General features: G+C 42.7%; 1 protein-coding gene across 1 annotated transcript in view; it reads left to right on the forward strand.

Annotated features, from left to right (window-relative positions):
• SCN10A (sodium voltage-gated channel alpha subunit 10) overlaps positions 1-22,061 on the forward strand; it is a gene marked incomplete at both ends in the record, with an annotated part of 91,724 nt that overhangs the window by 41,664 nt on the left and 27,999 nt on the right. The window contains 4 exons of the mRNA XM_081283225.1: positions 7,524-7,762; positions 10,881-11,054; positions 18,962-19,321; positions 20,790-21,239. Coding sequence (XP_081139351.1) covers positions 7,524-7,762; positions 10,881-11,054; positions 18,962-19,321; positions 20,790-21,239 — 1,223 coding nt within the window. The remainder of the gene's footprint in view (positions 1-7,523; positions 7,763-10,880; positions 11,055-18,961; positions 19,322-20,789; positions 21,240-22,061) is intronic.

Here is a 22,061-nt window from a genome sequence, read left to right on the forward strand (position 1 = left end):
GTGAGGTTGTTTTAATCCAACCTTTGTTTTACTTCAAGGTATGGAGAGTATTGTTCTAGTTATATCCACTTATGTATCTGCCCTAGAAACACTAAGTTGCTTAGGTCTAGTGGATGCAAAGGGACTCTGATGTTGATGTGCTGCTGAGAAGGGACCCAGTGTAACTTCCTTGCAGCCCTCGGCTAGAGCTTCATTTCAAGGTAGAGTGTAGTGAGCAGCAGAAACTCTTTGAAGGATTTGAAACCAGAGCCCATCTGCACTTTACTTTCTGGGTGAAGCCAGAGGTGGCAAGGCCTAAAGACAGATCCATGCGCTCATCATGACACGGAAACTGTAGAGTAACATACCTGGTGGAGAAGGCCTCAGGCCTTCAGAGGACATCCTGGGTGTCCAGAATGGCAGCAGAGTGGTGGAACAGTCACTTCACCACCCATGAAGGCTACGGAAGGGGATAAGTGAAAGCCAAACAGGGAAGGTGGAGAGGAAAGAACAAAGAACCACCTGCAGGGATTGTCCCCTCAGAGATTACATTGGAACTCAAATTCAAGTAAAGTGCATTTAAAATACATTTAGCATTGACTGAGGAACAGCTCAGTGTTCCACCAAACTTGAACTCCCAAAGCCCAAGAACAACCTGAGATAATGAAATAGCACCAGGCATTGAATTAGCCAAAAGAAAGTTCCCAGGTTGGGAGCTTGAAGTCTAAGTTGGATTCAGTTACTGGGATGGGAGACACCTTTAAGTCATGTTTCTTGAAGGCCTGAGCTTTGGGTTTTTTTTAAATCTTTTTAATTATTTGGGTTTTTTTTAATAGTCATAACAATAGGGTGTATTTTGGTGTATTATACATACATGGAGTGTAATTTATTCTAATTAGGATCCTATTCTTGTGGTTGTAGATGTTACAGAGTATCATCAGAGTATCAGTCAGGTATTTCAAATTCAAGGATAGGAAAGTTATGTTTTATTAATTCTACTGTCCTTCCTATTCCCCTCCCCCTCCCTTTCCTTCATTCCCCTTTGTCTAATCCAATGGACTTCCATTCTTCCCCTCCCTACCTACCCTTTTTAAATTTAGCATTCATATATCAGAGAAAACAGGACTTAAAATCAGCATATTACAGTGATGCAGCCCCATCAATGTTTATAACAGCTCAATTCACAATAGCTAAGCTATGGAACCAACCTAGGTGTCCTTCAACAGATGAATGAATAACAAAAATATGGTATATATACACTATATATAAAGAAGAATGAAATTATGGCATTTGCTGGTAAATGGATGGAATTGAGCTTTGGTTTTAAGAATGAATACCAACTTTAAATCATTTTTCCTTGTTGATGATTATTTAATAATCACTTTTTACTGTAATACTGAGCACTCCCACCATTTTTCATGACTGCTTAGAGTTCCACCACGTTACTTTGCCTTCAATTTTTTGTTGGCCAGGTGGATTTTTTTTCCTTTGTCTTCCCATTAGTCATCAAAAAGCAAATGTAAAGTGCAAACAGCTTTCTTTTTCATTTATTCCTCAGAACTATGAAGTATCCCCTTTCTCTCTCTCTCTGTAATATTTACTCACTCATCACACACATTTGTTGAGCACCTGTTATGTGTCCAGCATTGTTCTAGGTGCTTGGAATTCAGTGGTGAACAAGATAGAAGCCTGCTTTCATGGAGCCCACACACTAGGGGTAAGGGAGGCACAGATGCAAAACAAATAGATATTTGGGTAGTGATGAGAAATAGGAGAAAAAAATAGAGTAGGAAGGAGACGAAGAGTAGGGGCTATTTTTGATAAGTGGTTGTGGAAGGTCATTCTCCCTAAGGAAACCAGAAATCAGAAAGAAGTAAGGGAATCAGCCATGTGAGAACCTGGAGAGAGTTTCAGTCATCAGCAGCCAATACTATTAGCAGGAATGAGACATGAGTGAAATGCATCCCAAACACATCCCAATTTAAGTAAGACCAAAGAAGTTCTTGGGATGAAGGAGAGGCAACAGAGCTTAAAACCCAGATTTGGAGCCCGACCACCTGGGTTTGAATTGTGGCCCTGCCATTTATGGAAAATGGAGTGACCTTGGAGCTCCATTAACTTCTCTGTACTTCAGTTTTTCTCACCAGTAAAAAAGTGCAAATACACTCATTTTGCAGTACTTTGGGAGGATTAAATGAGTCAGGTCAAGTGCATAGTAATATTCAGCTGTGGGTTCCTCTTCACTGGGTCGCAAATTCTTCCAGGGCAGAGATGTGCCCATTTTGCTCACAGGAAATCTCTAGTACCTTGAGAGGCAGCGCATTGTGCATCGTAGACACTCAACAAAAAACTGTTGAATGAATGAATGAATGAGGGTAGTACTCAAAGGTGATATTTGGAGAGTGGTGCCAATTTATAATTATCTGAACTGCTAAAACTAAAACAAAATAAGGAATAGTCAGACATCTTGGAGCAAGATATACATCGCCTCCGACTGTGAGAGTAGGCTAGGAATAGCAGGAGAAGCAATGACATTTCTAGGTTAGGTCAAAGATTCTAGAGCATTGGGCACATGACCTTCTTTGGTTGGATTTTACTTCCATTATACTCATGAAGAATGCTGTTATAGTCAGCATAGGATTTACAGAAGCCACCTCTCTGGGAGTAATGGTACCTGAGAAAGTTTGGGCCAACAGTTTGTCAATTCATTGAGCTCAAGGCACTTGAGTTGTCTAGGCTTGGCATACAAGCTGAGATTTGACAATTGTCCAAACCAAAGACCAGAAGCAGGATCACAGCAGTGAGTACAGCTGCCCTCGAGCTTGGCGGGAGAGATTGGCATGGAACAAGTTGTTAGTGGGGTACTGAGAGTCTTGAAGGAGAAGCACAGGATGCAAAGAGAAGTGAGATAAGTTCAGCCTGGAGTCAGGGAAGTATTTCAGGCAGAAATACCCTAAAACTGAAATAAAAAGCCTAATGTAGCTGTAACACATCTATCAGGGAGGAGAGGGGCTCAAATAAGTCTAGAGATGGGCTGGTGCCAGGTCTACAGAACCTCCTAGACCTTATTAAAGACATTGGACTTCATCCTAAGAGCAGCAAGGTGCCATTAAAGGACTGGAGGCAGGTGAGCTACATTTGCATTTATAAAGGTTACTCTGAATACTTGGAGAAAATGGAATTAGGAGGGGAAGGGTATTGGCAGGGAAATCAGTTAAGAGGAACCAAGTGGGAGACTGCAATTCTCAGACTCTGGGTGGTGGCAGCAGAGACAATGGAAAATGGAAGGCTTACCAACCTAAGGAGCACAAGATTCAGAATGGTCCTGATAATGCACATGGTTCTGGTGTAAGCAATGGAAGGGTGGCGGGTGCAAATGCTCATGGAGGGAGCTCTTTGTGAGGGAGGAGGCTTCACTGGGAAAAGATAAGCTGGGGAGATTAGGAGTTGAGTCTGGGACATGTTGGTTGTCAGGTGTTTTGGGAACATCCAGGTAGAAATGTCCAGTAGGAAATTGGCTTTGTGATAAATGGTACTAGAAATTCCTTGAAGAGTGTGGCCCAGAGATGTATATTTGATAGAGCTTGAAGCAAGATGGTAATTTTGAAAAGAAGACAGAGGATAAGATGCCGTAGAGGGGAATCGAGTAAGAAGATAAATAAGCCCAGGACAGAGTTCTAAGAAATTACAATGTTTAATAGTTAAGCAGGAGAGATGGAGCTAACAGAGGAGACTAAGAAGGAAAGGGTCAGCATAAGGGAGGCCTCAGAACACAATGCAGAGCCAAGAGTCTAAATTCCTTCAGGATTAATAGAAAAATGAACAGAGGCATTGCTATTTAGGTACAATGAAACCTGAAAGGCATCTTGGGTCTTCAGTTGCATGGATGTCTTTGGCAACCTGAGCAAAACAAATGGCAGAGAAAATGAGTCCACAGAGGCCACCTTGAAGGGGCTTGAAGAATGAGTGAGAGGGGTAGAAATGGAGATATTGTTTACAGACAACTTTTTCAGGAAGTTTACCTGGGAAGGGGAGGAGACAGTAAGGTGACACTAGGGAGAGGGCAAAGTTAAAGGACATTTGGGGGATTTGTTTGTTTTGAGCATATTTACACGTTGATGGGGAGGATCGGAGAGAAAGGGAGAGACTGAAGATTAAGGGAGAAGAGGGAATGTTCAACAGATTCCTAAGGTCCCAGGAGAGTATGCACAAGCAGAGACATTGGCCATTATCAGGAAGAGGACACCTCTTTCACTGTAGCAGGGGGAAATTCTTTCTGAAGATTTTTCTGGAGAGGAAAGGAATCATGCTTCAAGCTAGTAAGCATGTGGTTGTTTTAGTCTCTGTATCTCCCAGGCATCAATATCAGCCATGTAAATGTTGCTCACAAATCTGAGTCTCTTTTCCTGATATGCCTCACAGTTAGGCTGCTTTCCGACAAAATGGCATGTCAGCAAGCTTCATCACTCAGTACTATGTCCTGTGATTCTTTTTTAGTGCCAAAATAGTCTGGGGAAGCTCCACTTCTGTTCTAAATAGAGATTATTGATTTTGCTCCCAGGTTGTGCCAACTTCTTTACAGAACTCTTCTCTGCTAGTTTTGATATCTGTAGTTTCAAAAATCTACAGTAGGTAATCAAAGCAGCATGAGAGTGAAGATGAATAATTTGATCAATGGAAGAAAAATAGACACGTTTATGAAAATATATGGGTATATATAAAAAAACTTGTGACCAAATGATATTTTGAATCTTTGTTGATACAAATAAGCAGAGATTGGGAAAAATGAACTGGATCAATATCTTAGTCCTTACCCCAAATAAACTAAAAATGTACCAAAGATTTAAATGAAAAAAAAAGTAAAACTACAAAGGAAAGAAGGAAACACAGATAGTGTTTTTTAAACCTTACAGTGAGAAAGGCTTCATATGCAAAGGAAGAACACATGAGGAAACACATGATAAATCTAATTACACACAAAAATTTTAACTACAAATGAGGCATTAGCAAAATTTGGGAGCATGCAACTATTTCTATAAACTCATTTTATAGTCTCTCTTGAGTCCTTCAGGCAATGTTCTATGCTTATATAAGCACACACACACACACACACACGCGCGCGCGCGCAAGCACACACGCATCACACACCACACACAGAGGTACTTTGGATTAGACAGAGGGGAGTGAAGGGAGGCAAGGGGATATATGGTAGGGAAGATAGTAGAGTGAATCATAAAAATCATATAAAGATTTTTTTTACATCATCACAAATCTGCTTCATCCTTTTTCATAATGCACCTTATTGTTTATTTCATTTTTTATGATTTTTATAAATAAAATACATCATCTTCTTTGCCCACATGGGCTGGTATATCTACAGGGTGTGTGCCAGAAGGTGGAATTTACAGATTAACCCAAATTGCCCTTCATAAAGGTGGACCTTTGATTTCTTCATATACCAGTAGAAATTTGACAGAGGGAGCTAGAGAGATGAGCCTGGGGTTCACAGGAGAGACATTATAATTTGGGAGGATCAGCATAGACATTTTTTAAGGCCATAGGATTCAATGAAATTACCTAGAGAGAGGATTAAAAAACAGGCTAACGACAGAATTCTTGAGTTCTCCCACATTTAAGACAGGAAAGGAAGAGTGAGACAGGATCAGAAACTGAGAAGAAGTGGTCACTGACGTGGGAGAAAAAACCAAGAGATCATGATGTTCTGGGAGCCAAATGGACACCAGGTTTCAAGGAGAGTATTACAAATTCTATCAAATGCTATGAGTAATGAAATAAGAAGAGCACTGTAAATTAACAGTTTGCGTTTGGGAGGAAAAGCCAGATTCCAGGGTGTGTAAAGAGAAGAGCAGGTGAGAAGGTGGAGAAAACTCTTAGAAGCTACTAAGGACTCAGTAGATGAAGGAGAGCATGGGACCCTGGGAGACCTTCTTCAAAGCTGAGATATAATTGAAGCATGTTTACGTGTTGATGGGGCCGGTCCAGAAGGGAGAGGAGGGGACAGCACAGGGCTTCAGCAGGCAAGAAAGGTAGGAGCCCCTCACAGGTGAGAGGAGGAGGCACAGAGGGATGCGAAGGAAGAAATTGGGGTGGACTTGAGACCTTGGAGACCTAGTAGTAGAAAGAAGAGGAAGTTCATCTGTAAGCAGTTTTGCATTTTGAGTGACATAAAAGGGAGCTCAGGAGCAGAAAGTGAGGAGCTAGGGATTGAAAGAGAGGAGAGAGGAAGAAATAGTGGCCTAGAAGGCTGGAGGAGTGAGCTGAAACACAGAGACACAGCAGGACTCCCAGGCAGGGACAGGCTGGGAGTCAAGGACCTCCACTGTGACCAGTAAGCAAGGCTGTATATTTTGTCTGACCAGGTTCAGCTGGTTGGATGTGAGTGCAGAATAGTCAGCAAATTTTGTTTATATTTAGAGTTGGTGCTTGCCAGGCAGGTACAGTTGAGGGTGTCTATAAGGGAGTAGGTAGAGATAGAATTAGCTGGGTAAGATGAGAAGTAAGATGCTGGTTCACAATGCAGGGTGGTTCTAGGGGCGAATAGAATTACTTTGGATTAGACAGAGGGGAGTGGAGGGAGGCAAGGGGGTTTGGGGTAGAGAGGATAGTAGAATGAATCACACATTATTATCCTATGTACTCATATGATTACACGACCAGTGTAATTCTACACCATGTACAGCTGGAAGAGTGAGAAGTTATGCTCCATTTATGTATGATGTGTCAAAATGCATTCTACTGTCATGTATAACTAATTAATACAAATAAAAAATAGTAACACTATGAGGTATAATATTTTTGTTTGGTAAGGGCAAATTTTCACTCGTCCCTGCAATATTCTACAGATTTGAGTCTTGGCCTTAAAAGTTTATTCACTTTAATTGCTGTCCTTGTTGTTATTTGTTATTTAATTGTAACATTATTCATTTCTGGGGCTGGGGTTGGGGCTCAGTGGTAGAGCGCTTGCCTGGCATATGTGAGGCATTGGGTTCTATCCCCAGCATCACATAAAAATAAATAAAAATAAAATAAAGTTATTATGTCCATCTACAACTAAAAACCAACATTATTCATTTATACAGCAAACCAATATGTACATCTAGCGTTTTAAAAATACATTAATGAACTAAAAAAGATCACTCATTATTTTTGATGTTTATACTGTAGTATCTTTTTTAACTTTGTTTTATTAACATACATATATGCAGAACAATCAATAAAAGAAAGCTTTTATTGTAAGCTAAAAAAAAAAAAGAAGTTAAGGAGTAAGAACATGACATTGGAACTAGGCGGTAAAAATGTGTAAGGCCAGTTGTTTGAAGGACTCCATAGGGCAGTGATTGGGTTGTGGTTACAGGACTGTAGGAGCTCAATAAGCAGGAAATGATCATCAGGGAGAGGGAGGGCTGAAGTCAAGATCTTGGAGGTGGTAGTTATTAGTATGGCAATGTCAGGGCATGACCACAGGATGGGATTCTAAAGTGACCCCTGGCTGACAGCTATCATTGATCCCACCCATAATGCAGAACTTGAGGACTCTCAACAGCGGTGTCCACCCTGCTTGACCACTTTGGCTCAGAAGTATCTGATCTGGAAGTGCTGCCCGACATGGGTGAAGCTCAAGACAGTGCTCTATGGGCTGGTGACAGACCCCTTTGCAGAACTCGCCATCACTTTCTGCATCGTGGTGAACACAGTCTTCATGGCCATGGAGCATCACGGCATGAGCTCTGCCTTCGAAACCATGCTCCACATAGGCAACATTGTGAGTGATGGCCGGCTGCCATGGCTGGGGTCGGGGAGCATGCCTTCAGTAGTTGGTGATCTCATTAGCTGAGGGCACAGTGGCAGTGCAGGAGATGTGTGGACACTGGCTTCCGGAGGTCACATCTGGAGGAGCGAGGGTGAACAAGGGGGAATTGCTTTGGGATGAGCAAACACAGGAAAGTGGATGGAGAAAGTCCTGAGCTAGAAACAACTGGTTCCCTTTTTGTAGCACATAGAACAGCCACTAGAATACTCTGGATCTCAGTGATCTACCTTCAAATGAGGACAAATGTCACTTTCTCATTGAAAGACAATCTATGAACTTGTAAGTTTCTTTCCTCTTTGATTACTTGTATGACTCCTATGAACCATGGTTATATGGTTATAATTTTCAGTGTTGTCAATGAGGGACAGAAAGAGTGGAGGAGGGAAGGGAAAGATAGTGGGGGGGGGGGGAGACACAGAAAACATGTGCTGTTGTAGCCAAAGCATCAAGGAGTCAGAACTTTGCTCTTGCAGCTAGCTTAGACATGATGCTAATTTAAATTTTTCTCCATTACCTCCTTAGCATGATTTGCTTTAACAAGATAGAATCCGTACTGGGTTTCAATGCATGCTGAATAAAGTAGCTGACTCAGAAGGAGACAGCTGCCCCCGACCTTGCTTGATTCACAGGAATATTAATAGCTAACTTTATTTGAACACTTATTCAGGGCAAGACATGGTCTCAGATGCTTTTTTCAAGGCTAATCCAACTTCTTTCTCACTAGAACCCTCTGTGGTAGGTACTATTATTATCCCCTTTCACAGATGGAAAAAACTGAGACACGGAAGATTAAATTATTTGCCTAAAATGTAGGCGTGAGTTCGTGGCAGCACCAGGATCTGAACACAGCAGATTGGCTCCCAAGCCCACACTTCCCAACCCATGGGCTAACCCACCCCGCAGGCCCTGCTACTGTGTGTGCTGAGCAGACAGTAGGAAGGATTCGGGTCCTGCCTCCAGTCTATGCTGGGCTCCGCCCCCTGGAGTTGGCCTACCAGGTCTACAAGGACCTGAGGTGTCTTCTGACCCTTCCAAAGGGTAGAGGGGGTTCCAGAAGGAGTGTGACTACTTCCTTGGAAACCTGTCCCTTCCCCTTAGCCCAGATGTAAAGGGGGCTGCAGTAGGTTTCAGCAGACTATGGCATGTGTGTGCCCTCTCTTTGAGCAGCACCTAAGCTAAGGGTTACATTGAAATATAACCTAGTGCTGCACGCCTGTAATCCTAGCAGCTCGGGAGGCTGAGGCAGGAGGATCACAAGTTCAAAGCCAGCCTCAGCAACTTAGCAAGGCCCTAAGCAACTTTGGCAAGACCCTGTCTCTAAATAAAATACAAAAAAGTGTTGGGGATATGGCTCAGTGGTTAAGTGCCCCTGGATTCAATCCCCAGTACCACCCCCCCCCCACATGAAAAAAAGAGGTTATATTCTATTTAAAGTTGACAATGAAAAGGGAAAATGGAAATGGAAGAAACACTTTTTTCCCCCTAAGAAGTCAATATTAGACCACAGAGAGCCTTAGGGAGTCGACATGTGAACTCACACCCTGATTTTACATTGGAGAAGTTGAGGCAAGAGAGAAAAAAGGCCTTTCCCCATGTGTCAGGATATGGGATCATTTTTTAGAGAGAAAGGAAGAAAAAAGGAAAGAAGGTGTGCCTTTGATGAGTCCAGGCTTTAGGAATGTTACTCAACATCACAACACCATGAGGTTTTCATCATTCTTACAAAAGAAAACTCTAGGACTCAGAGAGAGAAAGTATCCTGCCCAAGGTTGCACAGTTGGTGAGAGTGGAAGCAGAGTTGGCCAGGTCTCTCCAAGGCACAGGACCTCACTCCACGACCACCCCCCACACTGTGCTGCCTGCAGAGGGCACTTGGTAAATGCCCTTTGTACTGCATGGTTGCACTGCTGTGGCATTAGGCAAGTAATGGACATTCTTAAGTTTTTCCCTTCTTGAACAGGGATGTGATCACTGGTTTCCCAGGTCCCTGGTTTCTCAGGCCAGACAAAGCCCCGATAATAGACAGGTAGGGGTGCAGGGGAGCCACTGCACCCTTTGTTGCCTTCTTCCTTGATTATCTGCTTCCCTTCTGGCTTCTACCACCTGAGCCTGACACTGACCTCTCTCAAAGTCAGAATTCTGTCCTATTTAAGGCAATTAAGAAAACACAGAGCCAAAAAGAATCTAAGAGGCTGTGTATTATTGTTCTTCATTACTATTGTTTATCAGGGAATTACCAACCCACCAGGCCCTTTGCTAACAACTGCATAAGCATTAGCTCATTTTGCACCCATTACACAGATGAAGAAATTGAGGTACAAAAAGAGAGTGCATTACCTCTCCAAGCTTACACGGCCAGAAATGGATGAATTGGGACTTTTTTTTTTTTTTTTGGAGGGGTTGGTAACTGGGGATTGAACTCAGGGGCACTCGATCACTGAGCCACATCCCCAGCCTTATTTTGTATTTTATTTAGAGACAGGGTTTCACTGAGTCGCTTAGTGCCTTGCTTTTTCTGAGGCTGGCTTTGAACCTGCAGTCCTCCTGCCTCAACCTCCCGGGGCCACTAGGATTACAGGCATGCATCCCTGTGCCCGGCTGAGTTGGGATTTTTATCTACCTGCCTGCAGAGGGCACTTGGTAAATGCCCTTTGTACCACATGGTTGCATTGCTGTGGCGTTAGGCAAGTAATGGACATTCTTCGTTTTTCCCACCCACACTTTTTAACTACTGAACCAAGCTGGACTCTGGATTGATATAATTATATAAGATCGTTATATTATCTTACGATTCTCCACTTGCTCCACCCTGCCACCATACATACATGAAAACTGAGGCCTGCCTTCTAATTCTAATGCACATACCAAAGCATGAGCCCCAAAATTCCCATGTTCTGCCACATTGTTGCCATCCCCCGTCCTCAAGAGCCTGCAAACAAAACAGAAACGGAATGAAACAAAGATAAGAGGATTTACTACACTGTAAACCAGACATTTTCCCTGTTGTCCCTTTGTCATTATCCCCTGACCCCAGAGACCCCCTGTGATGACAACTTGTTTCCATCCGCAGGTCTTTACCATATTTTTTACTGCTGAAATGGTCTTCAAGATCATTGCCTTCGACCCCTACTATTACTTCCAGAAGAGGTGGAATATCTTCGACTGTGTCATCGTCACTGTGAGCCTGCTGGAGCTGAGCGTGGCCAAAAAGGGAAGCTTGTCTGTACTGCGGACCTTCCGCTTGGTAATGTTTTCTCTTGGACCCTTGGGAAATGGCCACCCAGGTGCAGGTACCTGACCCCTGGGGACATGCACTGTCCTTTGGACTTTACCAGCCAACATCCCTTTCTTCAAGGGCATGGCTCTGGAGCTTGGTTCTCTGGTCCCAAGTATGGACACATTTTCTCCTCTTTGGTCCTCAGTCCCGTCATCTGCACCAGCAGAAGCCTTCCAAGCACCATCCTGTTCTCCTATCAAATAGCAATAATGACAATAAATTGAAGCAGCTAATATTTATTGAGCATTTATGCTTTGTGGGGCATCTTGCTATACTCTTGACCTTATGTCTCTTATTTGACACGACGAACCTGAGACAGTGGTGGCACACTCCTGTAATCCTAGCGTCTCAGGAGGCTGAGGCAAGAGGATCACGAGTTCAAAGCCAGCCTCAGCAAAAGCAAGGCGCTAAGCAACTCAGTGAGACCCTGTCTCTAAATAAAATACAACATAGGCTTGGGGGTGTGGCATGGTCAAGTACCCCTGAGTTCATTCCCTAGTTACCTGCCTCAAAAAGTAAAGGCATCCTCCCACTCCCTGGTTCCCCAAATCATATCCCAATGTCTGGCACACCACACAGGCCAAGAACTGCCTATTAGGCTCTTGTACCAGCTCTTCTCTACACTCAGCCCCAGGACACCCTCTGCAGGAGAACTTCCCCTATTCAAGGCGCTCCTGACCCAGTGCCTGCAGGCCACCCACTCTGAGCAGAGCTGCATCTGTCAGCCAAATCTGTCCGATTCCCAGGAGGCCAGGCTGGGGTCACTGGAGTCTCCCAAGTCCCCAGACCATCTGGAGGAAGCTCGATGTCTTGCTGACTCTTGAGAGTAGACAAGAGGCCTGAAGAACTGACATGACTTGTTAGCACAGGAATCCCTTGTTCTCCATGTTCTCTCGGTGCCATCTAGGAACCCTGTGTCTAGTTTTGGAGAGAAGTGACAAAATGAAGAAGAGAGTGACCAATGATCTCTCGAAGTGAGAATAGAAAGTTCTGCTAAGTGTTGGACATCCATGGGCTGAAGAGGTCACTTGGTTCAGGGGAACAGTGAGACCTAGGACAGAAAGTCTGCTTAGGACCTTATCATGGGGGTTAGAAAGAGCTAAGCCCTGAGCCTAGTTGTTCTGGAATTGAGATGGCAAACTCAAATGCCTGCAGACCATGCAGTAAAGCTGGCCAAGGAAGAGGCACTAGCCCTGGATATTTGCCTCAGGTAATCAGGTAAGGACAACTCACTTCCACCTAGGCAGACCCGGCACAATTCACAACACCATGGAGGGGTGTTTACAGAAAAATCAATGCAAGTTTTACCAAAGAAGTGACCTGCCCAATATTGTCAGAGTTTCCAATTTTTCATGAGAAACCAGAAATCTCTATTTCTATGTGAATATTATCAATATGGACTACTAATTCAATTTTTAAACAATCACACTTAAAGATCAATGTCCTGAGACGTTTGTGTCCTAAACCCCCTGGTTGATGCAATCCACCTAAGCAGGTGGGGCCTCCCTCCCACCACCCTTAGCACTGGATTCCAGGGAGGAGAAGGGCAGAGTGAGCCTCCAGGACTCTTTCTGCATGACCTGGAGATTTTAGATTATAATTAGTCACAGTTTCAGAAGGACAAGTTGTTGTAAGTATGTAGAAGATGATGACAAGTGACAGGCCCCTATGCCAATGCCCAATGTCAGATGGAAGCAGGACTTCATACTCCTCTGTCCCAGGAGGACCCAAAGCTGGCTTTCTAATAGACGGGGAATATTTGGACGGTGTTTAGGGAAACAGAAGCTTGGTGCTTTAAGGTCTATGTGCTACTTTGTTCTGATCCCACAAAGTCTCAAGTCAGTAATGACAAAAAAAAAAAAAGGCAGATTTACTTTACAACCTGGGCCAACAGAATTTTCCATGTGCATGTTCCCCTCCTTTCTAAGTACATGTCTCCTCCACCTTCTGATCTTTTTTTTTTCTTTTTTATGGGGGAAGCCAGGGATTGAACTCAGGGACATTCCATCACTGAGCCATATCCCCAGCCCTCTTTTGTATTTTATTTAGAGACAGAGTCTCACTGAGTTGCTTCGTGCCTCACTTTTGCTGGGGCTGGCTTTGAACTCGTGATCCTCCTGCCTCAGCCTCCTGAGCTGCTGGGATTACAGGCATGCACCACAGCACCTGGCCCACTTTCTGATCTTAATCCATTGATCAACTCCCCCTTCCCTTGCACCACACTTACCTGAGGTCTGTTCCACTTCCTACATGACTTGGCTTAGATTTCATGGTCCATCAAGATTATCATGCCCTTGACCACAAACTCAATCATCCTTCTCCTCTGTTCTTCAAGCATCTTCGTGTTGTACAAGACATTATTCTGGAGTTAAATATTCCCACTGCCATGCCTGCACCTGAACTGTGGGAATTACTAGAGAATAACAAAGTCCAGTTGGTCAGTTTTAATCACTAGATTTCATTTTTAAATTTAAGTTTTAAATATTTTAGAAAAAAATGGGCAGATAGAACAGACAGTTCCCTTATACCATCACCTCTTCTTCCCCGACCCAGACAAAAAACAAAACCTCACACACATACACATGGTTTCCCCTATTACCAAAATCTTAGGTTGGTAAGGTATATTGGTTACAAGTAACTTTTCATGGTTTCCTGTTGCTCTGAGAATAAAATCTGAAGTCCTTAATATGGTGTAAAATTTCTGCATGATCTGGTCCTGCCTGTCTTACCAAGAAACTTCCTCTTGCCTTCTTTGCAACAGCCAGAGAGACCTCTTCTAGAACCTCACTAGAACCTCCTCTAGAGACCTCACTAGAAACAAGACTTTTCCTAGATTTGGGCCTTTTATACTTATTTCCTCTACCTGGTATGCTTTTCCCTAGTCACTGACCTTAGTAATTCTCAACCTTCTGGGTTTAACTCTCAAGTCCTCTTACAGAGAACTTCCCCACCCCAGCTATCTAACAAGGGATTCCCTCATCAAATCAGCCTGTCCTTCATGCTATACGATGACTACATTCAAATACCCATGTCGCTAGAACCACAGTCTTCTTGTTTGCCTTTCTATCTCCAGGGCCTAGCCCAAGGCCCAGTGCATAAGTAAGAACTCAATAAACATCTGCTGATTGATCAAAGGAAAAAAGTCAGAAGGGAGGAGGAAAGAAGGAAGAAATGAAAGTTTCAAGTCTGTCTTTCTGCTTTTTCCTCCCTTCCAGAAGAGCATCAGTTCTCATGACAGTGTCCAAGGCATTGCTCCATTAATTCTGTCTTTGTACCAACACTGCAGCTTTGAATATGTCTGCATTGTAAGTCTTCCACCTCATTTTACTCTTGAGTATCTTGGCCCCTGCACTTCCATATTCACTGAGAATCAGCTTGCCATGTTACATACTGACATATACACAAAACTCTTGGGTGTTTTTTTTCACATTGGGACTTCAATAATCTCTAAGGCAATTTGAGAAGAAATGTATCCATTACAAGATGTAATCTTCTGATCCATGAAGATAGTATATCGATTTATTTCTAATCTCTCAATAAAGTTCTATAATTTTTATATAAAGTTTTTTGGGGGGTACCAGGCATTGAACTCAGTGGCCACCGAGTCACATCCCTAGCCCCACTTACTTGTGTTTTATTTAGAGACAGGGTCTCACTGAGTTTCTTAGTGCCTTACAGTTGTTGAGGCAGGCTTTGAACTCACAATCCTCCTGCCTCAGCCTCCCAAGCCACTGGGATTAGAGGCATGTGCCACTATGGCCGTCTCTATAAAGTCTTCATGATTTTCCCCATAAGGATCTTACATTTTTTAAATGTTCTTTTCTTGCCTTTTGTTAGCATTTTGACATTTAATATTTTGCAATCCAAAAACCTCTTTTATTAATTCTGATGATTTATCTATACAGTTTTTAAATTTTTGAACACAAGCATGTCATGTGCAAATGAAGAGTTTTGTTTCTTCTCTTTTAATCCTTCTACCATTTGATTTTTTTTTTCACTGTATTACTGTGCTGGTTGGGACATCCAGTACACGGTTGAAAATACGCATTAATAGCAGGCATCCTTGCTATTTTCCTGATTGCAAAGAGAATGCTTTCAATATTTCACTAAGTCTGACATTTGTGGCAGGCTTTTTTAAAAAAAATGGTTTTTTTAACAACAAAAAAAAACCTTTATCAGTCTAGGAAGTTCTATTTGGCTAAGACTGTTTATCATGAACAGGCACTTGATTTTATCACATCACTGTTCTGCCTGTAAAGATAATCACGTTAAGATAATCAGAAGATTTTCTCCTTTACTCTATAGAGTGGCAAATTTTATTAGTTGATTTTTTTTAATGTTAAAAGAATTTTGCTTTCTTGGGATACACCTAACTTGATCTGGATACACCCAAAATGATCTTGATCTTGTTAATACATTGCAAGATTCAGTTTGTTGATAATTTGCTTACTATATCCATATTGTTATATCCATATTGATGAATAATAGTTAGCCTGTGATTTTTCTTACTTACATTGTCCTTGTAGGTTGAGTATCAAGGTATCCAGACTATACTAATCTCCATAAAAAGAGTTGAAGAATATTTCTCTTTTTCTCTAGCCAATATTTATGTAAGAGTGGTATAATTTTTTCCTTGTAGGTTTGGTAGGATTCACTAGTGAAGACTTATGGAGGTCAAGATTTTTCACTGTTGATTTAAGTTTCTTAATGGTTGGAAAACTAGTCAGGTTTTTTTTATTTCTCAAATTGGTATTGGTTGTTATTTATTTAAGAATTTTCCTTCCTATAGAAATTTTCGAGTTTTATTGGCCTAGACTTGTACATCCCCTGCTGTGTTTCAAGGATCTCTGTCAACTCTACCTCTGCCACCTTTTTCTTAATAATAGTGACTCGTGTTTCCTCTCATCCTTTCATTAGTCCTGCCAAAGATCATCAATTTAATTAGTTTTCTCAAAGAACCAGCTTTTATCTTGTTGATTCTCTCTACATCATTGATGTTTTCCTATTTCAATTAATCCTGCATCTTATCTTAATTACATCCTCAATGCTACATATTTTGTTCTTTTCCAACTTCTTAAGATGCAATTTTCAGTCTATTTTCCTTTCCAATATATTTAAGACTTCACTTTCCTTCTAAGAACTGCTTTCACATGTAGAATTTTCCTTCTTGTTTGGCTCTAAATATTTCCTAATTTCAACTTTGATTTATTCTTTGACTCAAAGGTTAATTAGAAGTATGATTCTCAATTTCAAAACATATGTGGTTTTTCTAGTTATCTTTATGTTATTGAGTTCCAGCTTAATTGTATTATAGTTGGAGAAACATATGTGGTATGATTTTAATGCTTTGGAAATTATTGATAATTTCTCTTTGACTCAGCATATCAAAAATGTTCCTTATGTACTTGAATAAAATGTGTCTTCCTGTTAGCTGTAGGGTACAATGCCCTGTATATATCCATTGGGTAGAGAAATTTTATTGTGCAGTATATTCTATATCCCTGGTTGTTATTGTCTACTGCTTGTTCTAGCAATTACAGAGAAGGTGGTGTATAAAAATATCTCCCACTATGATTATAGCAGGTCTGTTTCTCATCTGGCTTTGCCTTGAGTCTGCACTATTAAGTGCATACATATTTTAAGTTGTTATGTCTTCCCAGTAAAGTGAAACTTATATTATTAAAATTGACCTTCTTTATCTTTATATATGTTTTTGCCTTTAAAAAATGACTTTGCCTGATATTAATTACATAACTCTTCTTTCTTTTGATTTAGAATCTGCCCAATATGTTTTTATCCATACTTCTACTTATAGTCTTTATATGACAATCGTGTATTTATATGCCAATAGCATATAGACAGAGTTTGTGTTCTTATTCATTTCTGACAGTCCAGTCTTTGTCTTTTAACCAAAGCATTTAGTCTACCTGTTTTAGTGTAAATACTGACATATTTGAATATACGTTTATCATTAGATGGATCAATCTCCCACCCACCCCCTACCGCCACACACACACACACACACACACACACACACACTTCTTGATTTATTTTAGATTGTATATTTTTATATTTTTGCTTGTCTTATTTTCCCCTTTACTGATTTGAAAACTAAATACTCAGTGTTTATTCTTTGAATAGTTACCTTAGAAACTACAGCATAAACAGTTAAATTAGCCAAAGTCAAAAGTTAGCTAAAGTCTCTCCACTTTCCTCCAGAAAATTTTTCATTCCAATTATCCTTTCTCAGCTTATTATTGCACTAAGTTTTTTAACTTTATCTTCTTTAAAAAAAAATTAGGGAGATGGAGATGTAACTCAGTGGTAGAGTGCATGCCTAATATGGGAATAAACCCAGGACCAAAAACTTTGTCATTAATCAGTGACAAATAATGCTAACTGTTGTATAAGTAATCCCCAAAACTCAGTAGCTGAATCTCTTAAAGGTTTATTTCTTAGTCATTTCATAGCCTGATGCAAATCAGGTATCTATAGCTAGCACTCCTTCAGGAACTGACTCTGCTGCCTCTCAAGATGGCCTTTTCAGTCCGAAAAGTTCTTCCTGCTTGTGGAAACATGGGAGGCCAAGGTTTGCCTTAATTTTTAAACAGTCAAAAGCTTTTCACTCAGGGATCATTATGCAATACAATTCCTTCAAAAATGTAAATGGCTTCAGACCTCTTGTTGCTACACACTCAAAGCACATTATTTGACATAGTCCCCAATTCTGCCTAACTTCTTTGCTTTCTTGTCCTCGTGTCTTTCTCTCTCAAAAGAAAAAAAAACATTAATGGCTACACATTAATGCAATCTTTGCTGAGAGTTTCTTCATTTCATTGGAAATTTTGACAGGTCTTCAACACTTTGAAACTTAACCCTTATTGTTTGGGACCTAGAAGCACTGTATATTCAAGGACCTAAAATTCTGGACTAAAATTCCCTTCATTTCTTGTAAATCAACCAAATATTTCCTGGATTCCTCATCTCTTTCTTGTAATATTTGGTAAAACCAAATTACAAGCGACGCATAATACTAAGGTTTTTGCCAATCCTTCTCCTGGGGCTGCTGGATCATGAGGCACATGATCTACCCCAGAATTATTGCAAAGAATATTTTTGCCAGTGAATCACACAGATCAACACTTTCCAAGTCTTCCTACATCTGTTTCTTCATTGCCCACCACATGATCATAGGCCAGTGCCACACAGTCGATGTTTTTGAAATGGCAATACCTCTCTTTTCATCATACCAATTTCTACCTTGCTCAAAATAAATACAGCTAGCTCCAGTGACAACCCCTAAGTCTGTGAGATAGCATCAGAAGTCGATGTCTCACAGCACATCCAATACTGGCTGGGAAGCTTTCCTGAGCGTGTTTACTCCAAGAAGTAACTCAGGGATTCAGGAGTATCCCATTTTATGATATCATGGCTTTAAACAGGTAGCCTCTGTGGACCATGAAAGGGGAAGAGAAAGTGCAGGAAAATTTATAGCTATGCCTGAACATAACGTGTGTTCCTTTTGTCTCCATTTCCATTCTATCAATCAGAACCCAATGACTCCCATTATTTGCAAGTGACATTCGGGAGGGATCAGGCCTGTGGCTAATAGAACAAAGATCATGAGACTCCCTCCACAGTATAAGACCCTGATTGACAGTCAGTGAAGTACATCGATACTTAGGGACCATAGATGGCTGATGGTATTTTTTGAATAATTTATAAAAAGAAGTCTCTGAAAGCAACTTTCAGGGAGCACCCCAACTTATGGGATGAGCTGCCTCACGCTTTTCTCAGAACTTTGGTTTCCAGCCAAGACTAGATGAGAGGTGATGAAGAGCTGCCAGGGCCTGACAGTCTCTGCTTCTCCCCAGCTGCGGGTCTTCAAGCTGGCCAAGTCCTGGCCCACCTTGAACACGCTCATCAAGATCATCGGGAACTCGGTGGGGGCGCTGGGGAACCTGACCATCATCCTCGCCATCATTGTCTTCATCTTTGCTCTGGTTGGCAAGCAGCTGCTTGGGGAAGACTACGGGAATCACCGTTCTGTTATCGCTGTACCAGGGGATGAGTGGCCTCGCTGGCACATGCATGACTTCTTCCATTCCTTCCTCATTGTCTTCCGGATCCTCTGTGGAGAGTGGATCGAGAACATGTGGGCCTGCATGGAAGTCAGCCAGAAATCCATATGCCTCATCCTCTTCTTGACGGTCATGGTGCTGGGAAACCTGGTGGTGAGTCCCCATTGGGGTCCCACATCATGGGCAAGGAAGGAGGTTTCTGGGTCACTCTAAAAAAAAACCTTGCTTGACCTTGCTTGACCTTGTGCATTTTTATGCCTACATTGTCCCCCCCTGGTTGAGAAGTCTTAAAACTTTTCAAAGCCATGTGGGACATGCAATAAGAAGTATGCCTCAGGGAGCAACTGACATGTAGGGACAAGCACATAGAACAAGGAAGGAAAATCCTGTGGGAAAATTTCCCACCACCGTTTACTAGCTGGGCGACCCAGAGCAAGAAATCTAATAATTCTCCCTGAGCTCTGATTTCCTTAAAAATCAAAAGAGAAAAAAAAAAAACAGTGCTTACTCATGGGCTTGCTGGGAAAATTAAATGACAGGAGATGACATATGCAAATTACCGAGTGCAGTGTCTGGGAACTCAATAAACGGTAGCTATTCATTGTTGAAGGAAAAATCCCCTCCCCCGCAATCTGGGGGTGTTCAGAGGATACATTTCTTCAAGAAAGAAGAGGAAAGAGCCAGGGCACAAGAGGAGAGAGTAAAAATTGGACCATGTCTAGCAGATCATAGTTTTTCAAATCTATTCCCAGGTTTTGGGGGAATCCCTCTGCAGGCCTTCCTGCCAATTAGTACCAACACCCCTTCTCCATCCCAGCCTGGCTCCTTGCCCTCAGTTGACACCACCCACTCTAGTTGTGAGCAACTGACTAGCCCTAGGTTTTTTGTGGGGGGAGGAGTGAGCAAGGGAGGACATGGTCTTCCCAGAGCCATGTTCCTATTGCCATGGAAGTCCGCCATTTTGGATTCCTTTTGTGTAAGGTTTTACAGACAGGAGAAAGCTCAACAAAGAGATGAAAGAACATATCCAGACCCCCCAAATCTTTCCCAGCCTGGTCCCTGAGCCAGAGATGTTTTCTGCCTGCATCGCTGAATTGGGCCAGCCTGAAACTCCTTTCTCCCAGGCTCAGCTCACTCACCATCCTTGCAGAGCTATGAGAACACCTACCCCTCAAGCAGAAAGTTTGTCTCTCTGAGCACTTTGACATCTCTCCTATCTTCACATCTACTCTGAAAATTAGGGAGCTCCAACTCCCTGCTCACAAAAGAACATAAAGTCAGAAACAACAAGATGTGCCTGAGATTCCAGAGTGGGGAACAGAAAGCAGGGCTTCAATAGATGTGGGTGACCAAGGGCAAGCCCCTGCCTGCTTCTCTGTATTGTCCCTGAGTGACCCTTTGCTCAGCAGGGTGATCCTCCACTGTGGTGGAGAATGTCCTTCCAAGCTTTGTCCTCCTGTGTCAGGTTACCCTGGGACATCCCCTCAGCAGCTCATTCTCCCAAGAAACAAGGCATCCTGGGTACATAAGGAGAGAGAGGTCAAGCTATGGTGGTCCTACCATCCTGCTGCCCACCAGGTGGCTTGATGGAGCCATCTTCCCTTCCATTCCTTTTCTCCAGGTGCTCAACCTGTTCATTGCCCTGCTGCTGAACTCTTTCAGTGCCGACAACCTCACTGCACCAGAGGATGACGGGGAAGTGAACAACCTGCAGGTGGCCCTGGCACGGATCCAGGCTTTTGGCCGTCGCACCAAGCAGGCACTTCGCGGCTTCTTCAGCAGGCCCTGCCTGCCCCGCTGGCCCAAGACAGAGCCCCCACTATGGATGAAACCCTCCATCTCTATCTCCAAAGCTGAGAACCACATTGTTGCCGATGCTACTTCTATGAGGAGCCCTGGAGGGCTGCCAGCTCTCAGAGACCCCAGGGAGGACCACGGTGACTTCATCACCAATCCTAATGTGTGGGTCTCTGTGCCCATTGCTGAGGGTGAATCTGATCTCGATGACTTGGAGGATGATGGTGAGCAGGATGCTCAGAGCTCCTGCCAGGAAGTGCTCCCCAAAGTACAGGTAAGAGTGCTCCCTGGGAGACATCCTCACAAGGTAGGGAGGGGCCTCAGGGTAAGAATGACAAAGGACAGACGGGAAATGAAGGTACATAGGCTTTCCAGCATCAGGGCTGGCGAGTCAGGCATAGGAGACCTTGATATAAAGAAGCTAAAACCACACCAAGTTCTCCAGAGGAGGTGACCTATCAGCAGGGCCTGGAAGAAAGGGTCCGAATGTCCAGGCAGGGCCACAGATGAATCCCAGGCTACTCTGAGGTGCTTGGGCATTTTCTGTCACACAGCTGCCACTTCACTCTGCCTGGCTCAGACTTTGTACATGAGACACTAATGATATTCCTCCAATAACAGGATGTTTTCCAAGAGTAGGCTCATCTAAGCTTCACCAGCAACCCTAAGAAGTCCTGATTATTAGGTGACTCATTTGAGGAGACTTTCCTGACAAGTGATGTCATCGGGAAATGACACTCCTTTCAGCATCAAAAAATTGAAGGCACATTTAAACCTTTGATAGTCTATACTTTTTTTGCACAGTGCTTTACTACCTCAAGCTGCTGCATCAACCCTATTAACCTCTTCTCACTGACTCGGGACACGTCCTCTGGCACAGTGTGGGAGGGCCAAGATCCCTGTAGGGGCCCTAGGGACATAGAGGGCTGCTGGCCAGGACACTAAGTGGCCTCAGACAGCTGTGCTTTGGGTCTGCAGCTCTCCCATAGCCTTCTTACCCAACAGCTGTCACTTCTTTGGTGCTCCAGCAGCTGCTGTTATCAGCTGCCATTTTTTACATGCCTTTGTCTGGGTGACAGCCGAGGGCAGGGCGTCA

The sequence above is a fragment of the Spermophilus citellus genome (genome assembly GCF_964194105.1).
Source record: "Spermophilus citellus genome assembly, chromosome: 3".
Classification (NCBI taxonomy): domain Eukaryota; kingdom Metazoa; phylum Chordata; class Mammalia; order Rodentia; family Sciuridae; genus Spermophilus; species Spermophilus citellus.